Below are 7,021 nucleotides of genomic sequence, written 5' to 3'. Positions count from 1 at the left end.
CTGACCGGTCCCTTATCTTTGATTGACTTCCGGTCACCAAATAAGTCACCACCACCCATGGATGTTCACCAGCAGGTGCTGTCAGAACTTTCCTTTCGATTTCTTACCTGTGTTTTTACGTATGTACATTAGTATTTAGTGATAGCTTCCAGCACGCCCATTTATGTGGTTATGATCACCTAATGTGACTGCAGTGACGACATTAGAATTGCGGTAATTGCACTAACTTCATTTCAAGTGTGAAAGTCAACCGGGAAAGTAAGCTTCCAGGAATGAGCCGACACCCTTCAACATGTTGACAACATTGCACCATTGTTTCTATGAACAAAGTTGTTCAAACGACCTTTAAAGTGGAACTAATTCAGTATCAAATTGGGTGGAGCGGATCAAATTATTCCTAATAGTATGTATTGCATAACCTGCATGTTTGTTCCCAAGGACATCCAAGTATCACATCAGCTATACGAGGCCGCTACGAGCAACACAGAGGCGGTCATGAAATCAGCATGCGAACGAAGGCGAACGTGGTTGCATTTTTTACAGCATGGTCAATCCTCGCCATGGCGGCTCTCGTACTGAATGCTTTAAATATCGACTGGGAAAGGACTCACATTGCTCATGGCATTATGCTCTGTGTTGTACTTGCCATTTTACAAAGTTGTGTGATGGAGTTAGTGATGAATACTCTCGTAACTTTTATATTCCGAGTTCGAGGATGGTCACACACCGACCAGAGAGCTGATTACTCGAATTTAACGTTAATCATGGCTTACAACTTACTTGCATTAAGTGAATCCGACATCGATGAAACATTCGAGAAAATGTTCGAAGCCTTTATGGGGAACCTTAGCGAAAATATCTCCATCGTCCTTATAAGTGCTACGGGAAATTCCAACTTAAAACAGTACGAAATTGACACCTGCCAGAGCTACAGAAATACTATCTACGAAACACTGCTTTCGGAATGTTACGCTCACATATACGGTAGAGACCTTGGTGTGGATACAGACAGACTAAAATTATTCTGGCAGAAATATTCAAAAGACTCACTTCCAACCAACACTGAAGAATTTTGCGCCAAAATTGCTAACGAATTTATGCTTATTCATCGCGTCAGTCGAGTTCTGAGAAAGTGTGGGCAATATCAAGACTTGATTCAGTTAAGTAGTGGAGACGACAAGTCTTATACATACACAGATAAAGAATATTATGGCAAAATGGCGAGAACACCTGACGAACCTTTATTCCACGACTGTCATGACGTCACAAACCTTGTAGGCCGACATTTTGACTACACGCTTGTACTTGATGGTGATACCGGCGTTGCTCCAGGTGTTGCGCATGAACTTTTAGCAATTGCTGCAGGAAATCCCGAAAAGGGACTTATCCAGCCTGCTGTTATCATGAATGTTGACGATGGCGACACTTTGTTTATGCATCTAGAAAAGATTCGCCAACAACTGAGCGCGAGAGTTGGCGATTCTATGAACGAGCTCTTTGGCCAATGTGGATTCTTTGGAAAAGCACTGATAAAGAACCAAATCTACCTCGAACAAGTAATTGGCAAGAGAGGACAACCGCTTGAAAAAGTTCCCGTCGATGTCCTTAGCCACGACACTTTCGAAGCGGCTATTCTCAAGCCATACTACGCAGGATGTACGTTTCTATTAGAAGCGCCTTGTTACAACTACATCACGTGGGGTATTCGGGAGCGAAGATGGAATAAAGGAGAAATCTTGCTATCCATGTATTTCTGGAGGACCACTATTGGTCGACTAATGAGATGGCTTCAGAGTATAGTTCAAGGAAGCGACTTTAACGCCACTAAGGTGCGAACAGAATGTGAATTTGACTTTGTTAGTAAGTACATTGCGCACTCCGCCATCCGGATGATGTTTATGAAGCCTCTCCTGTTACTGTACGCGTTTCTTCAAATCAACGCTCATGTTATATTCCCACATCTGCCATTGGCCATCATTATGTTCCTCGTTTTAGTATTTCCAAAGTTAGCTATCCTGTCTTTCAACAATATACATTTAGTATTGCTGGAAACGTTTAGTTCCATTTTACAATTTACACCTGAAGCAATTGTGGGGTGCGTCAGACTTTTCCAAGCCATACAGGCTAACATTTGGAAGCATAGTAAATGGATTCCGCAAAGAGCTGTCGAAGAAGAATTCATGAAATCAAACGCTTTTACATCAAGTTTTAAACACCTGTGGGGGTACAGTCTGTTCAGTGCTATTTTAATTGTAATATTTGCTGTATTTGCGCCACATGTTTTACTCATATATTTTTTACTGATGAATGTCTTCCTTTTACCGCTCTTCACTGCTCTCACCTCTCTCAAATTAAAACGAGATGGGAGTCGAAAATACTACGTCAACAACACCCGGAAAAACTTTTCCCGTGTCGAAAATATGCGAAGTTTAGGAATATTAAATTCAGATAAATCCTATTCTATTAACATGTCACAACTTTGATTTGGCATCAAGGAACCCGACGAAAAGCTTACATTTTGTGGTTAGTTTGATGTCAAACGTGACAAGGAAAGTGTTATGTTACAGCTACGTTACATTATACAAGGACAAACAATATAAAAATAAACTACGTACATATAGACAAATTAAAACGGATATGAACTTTGAAAACTATTTAGAAGACATTAAAAACCCACAATACAGATCAGCAATGACAAAACTTAGAATTAGTGCACATATTTTACATATAGAAACTGGAAGATACACAAACACCACCTTATCAAGCAGGACATACCCTGTATGTAAACAAGGTGAAATAGAAGACGAGGAGCATTTCTTATTACGCTGTACGGGATATCAAAATGAATGGAAAGAACTCTTTAACAAATTAAATATATATTCAGGTTCAAGCATGGATAATCTCATAAAGATTCTCAAAATAAAAGACACAAATAAACTAGTTGAAATAAGCAAATTTATTCAACAAGGATTCAAAATTCAAGAACACCACTTGAACAAAAATATACCAGCTGCCTCGTGATATACATTCGACAATTACATTTACATATTTTATTATGTTGATTTTCACATTGTGAAACTACTCTCTTTTTTGTGTATGGTCAATACAAGCATTTTCTTTTTACTTTATTGTACTATACTGATATCTAAAATAATAGATAAGGTTGCAATAAAGTTTATTATTATTATTCAAGTTTATTATTCATACAAAGACTTTGATATTCATCAAACCATTATACTATTATATATTAGAGGTCTGTAGTTATCACGTTCCAACTTAAAATGTTTAAGAGGTCGACAGAGTTATTATGATAACTGGCACTAATTTATTCATGAATTAAAACATGTTTTGTGTATTAAAATTTGCGTGTGTACAACATGCACAATGAATAGGTTCAAGATAAAAGTATGTATGTATGTATGTATGTATGTATGTATGTATGTATGTATGTATGTATGTATGTAAAGTATGTATATATGCATGTATGTATGTCTGTCTGTCTGTCTGTCTGTATGTATGTATGTATGTATGTATGTATGTATGTATGTATGTATGTATGTAAAGTATGTATGTATGTATGTATGTACGTACGTACGTATGTATGTATGTATGTATGTATGTATGTATGTATGTATGTAAAGTATGTAAAGTATGTATGTATGCATGTATGTATGTATGTATGTATGTATGTATGTATGTATATGTATGTATGTATGTATGTATGTATACATACATACATACATACATACATACATACATGCATGCATGCATACATACATACATACATACATACATACATACATACATAGTTTACATACATACATACATACATACATACATACATACATACATACATACATACATACATACATACATACATACATACATACATACACAGAGACAGACAGACAGACAGACAGACAGAGAGACAGACAGGAAGTCAGACAGACAAACAAACAAACAAACAAACAAACAAACAAACAAACAAACAGGCAAAGTATAACACAACCCAAATGCAATCAATCGTGACAGTACCAGTTACTCCTTTACTCCAGTAGTAATTGGTGTTGGGGTGGCTGATGAGCATGCGCTAAAGTGTTTTGGGTCACCAGGACTTGTTTTGTTGTAATTCTGTGGGGAATTGTGTATTGCCATGGCTACTTGGTATAGAGTGATTGATTAGGTTTTACAGTGGTAATACGAATCCAAACTAGAGTATTGTGTTGAATAACCCACGTACTATGTATAATATACCGGAAATACCACGGCGTGTAAAGAGACCCTTTTCAGGAAGTATATCACAAAAAAGAAAGCAATAGAGGTGATGAAACGAACCACTTGTACATTGAGGTAAGGCATACGTCCATTTCCGTCCCTGTAATTACAGAATTATTGTGTTCAATAGCTATGACATGAGGTTTGTATATTAATAGGAATTATGTCATGTAACATACCCAGTTCTGGTTAATAGTGTGTGTACCATTTATGGGAGTACTTTTTGACTGATCAATACCTGTGTGCACGTACAATACCTGTATGCCATACTTATGACAGAGACAAGGTGAAGGTATCACGGATATTGTACACTGCTCGTCTCTCCCGTATTACCATGACGGTATTACAGCAATTACTGCAAATATCGCATGTCACCCCTACCCCAGATGGCGGTGATATTAAAACCTCTGCGGGGCTATTTGAATCGCTGTGTCAATTCCTTGCTATTCTGTGTAATTTCCACTTTTTCATTTAGTAGAATCGTGAATCTTCCTCAGGTGGTTATCCACATGATAAGGGTCACAGAAACATCATACGCGCGCGCGCGCGCGTGTGTGTGTGTGTGTGTCTGTCTGTGTCTGTGTATCTGTATGTATCTGTCTCTGTGTGTGTATGTATGTATGTATGTATGTATGTATGTATGTATGTATGTATGTATGTATGTATGTATGTATGTGGGTATGTATGTATGTGGGTATGTATGTATGTATGTATGTATGTATGTATGTATGTATGTATGTATGTATGTATGTGGGTATGTATGTATGTGGGTATGTATGTATGTATGTATGTATGTATGTATGTATGTATGTATGTATGTATGTGGGTATGTATGTATGTATGTATGTATGTATGTATGTATGTACATGGTAATATGAGAGAATGACCAGCATTTTCCATTAATAATTGAATTGCATTTAATGCAAGTCAATTATATATATTGGATTAGTTTTTTTAATTTTTAATGAAGCCATATTGAAATAATTGAGATGTAGTGTCCATACAGCATTGTTGTTTATTCGACCGTGTAAATCTTCAAACAAGAGTCTGCAACATTAATTGGAAAACATTATATTATGTGAGATAGCCATGTCTACTGTCAATGGAGACTATTTTTCTCATCAACTGAAACAAAAATTTAATTTTGGAGAGTGATTTGCTCCAATGTCTATAATTTCATATGTATCAAAGAGGGTGCAGTTGTCATGGTAACTATGAATTGAATATGTGTGGTTACAACCAATATCAACACTGTTTACAAAACTAATTAGTAGTTATTGTCACATTTCCCATGATACAACATTCAACATGACGGGTGTGCAAGTTCCCTATTGTGTACAGCTAAGGTTTTTGGCTGCTTTATTACTGTAAAAACCATTTTCACTTTCTCTTAAGGATGACAAACTGTTCTCAGATCTGATGCGATTACGTGATTTATGATATCAGAGAGTTGCCATAGACGAGAAAACTGAGGGAAAGCTCGATTTGTACCAATATAATGGAAGCGTGGACAAAAATGGTTACTCTGTAAACACCATCACAACAGTGGATCCTGGCATACTAGGCCTTTCACCCGTGGAAGAAGAAGAAGAAGAAGAAGAAGAACAAGAAGAAGAAGGAGAAGAAGGAGGAGAAGAAGGAGGAGGAGGAGGAGGAGGAGGAGGAGAAAGGAGTGTGCGTTGTCTGTACAAATTAATATACAAGCTTGGTTTCACAAATGATGGCGTGTAATCTACAGAAAACATACTCATCATTGTCGTTTTCTAAATCATCCAATCAACATCAACGAAAACTCTGTCAACAGGCCCATCAAGAACTCAACGAAGAAGCACTCTTAAAATATTGCAAAGGAACTGTAAGATTTTGCGATTCGTGCTGGAATGGAAAACAATGCCAGGTTCCACTGTGCCCTTATATTCATATTTGTATAGACTTCCTAAATGGGTCCTGTAAGAATGAAGACTCTTGTCCGCTGTCCCATCAATTTAAAGCCAAGAAAAACGCTAAGGTCCTCAAGATATTAAAACTTAGCTCGAGTGGTGAGAAGGCGGTTCGAAGAATTATCTGTCAGTGCCTTCCACATGTGTGCATTAAGTACAACTCAATTGATGGTTGTAAGAATGATTTATGTAGAGATCTTCACATATGCAAAGATCTTGTTGTAACTGGAAAGAAATGTATAGGAGGAACCTGTCATTTAGAACACAGCATATGCACTATATACAAAAAATATCTGACTATTCTAGAACAATATCAATTGGCTTTTCCTGATCCACATAAGAACCGTCTGCGTATATTATCACACATACTCGTTACTGATAGATGGTCTTATCATGCAAAGCAGAGCACGCTTTCTACAGAGAAAACGACCATTGATAAGCAACAATGCTATGTTGGAAGGCAGTCCAATGCTGATCTGCTGGACAAACCAATTCCTGAGGTCATACAAGAAAATATAAGACAAGCAAACAAGCAAGAAAGGACCATTTCTTCAAGGGATGATGAACATGTATCAGAATCAGGAAATCTGAGAAAACAACATGTAGTAAACAAACAAAGTGGAATATCACTAAAACAGGCGTCTCGGTCACTAGAACAACAACAGTGTCTGCCCAATGAGGTCTTCATGAAATCTGACCACAATGATGAGAATAAAGGTATTCAGGTGCCAGTTGGAGACCAACAGAAAATACAAAAAGATGAATTGAAAGGAAAATACAGCAAGGGAATGGTACAAATATGTGAT

The 7,021-nt window shown here is 37.1% G+C and overlaps 1 protein-coding gene across 1 annotated transcript; it reads left to right on the top strand.

Moving 5' to 3' along the window:
* The first annotated feature begins 560 nt into the window (after positions 1–560).
* LOC144451828 (uncharacterized) lies at positions 561–2,483 on the top strand. Its single transcript, XM_078142731.1, has one exon. It carries the CDS (start codon positions 561–563, stop codon positions 2,481–2,483), a length of 1,923 nt encoding a protein of 640 aa, XP_077998857.1.
* Positions 2,484–7,021: the final 4,538 nt, after the last annotated feature.

This window comes from Glandiceps talaboti, chromosome 21 (assembly GCF_964340395.1).
Source record: "Glandiceps talaboti chromosome 21, keGlaTala1.1, whole genome shotgun sequence".
Classification (NCBI taxonomy): Eukaryota; Metazoa; Hemichordata; class Enteropneusta; family Spengelidae; genus Glandiceps; species Glandiceps talaboti.
Note: the sequence above shows the minus strand (reverse complement) of the source record. Positions and strands in the feature narration are given on the sequence as shown.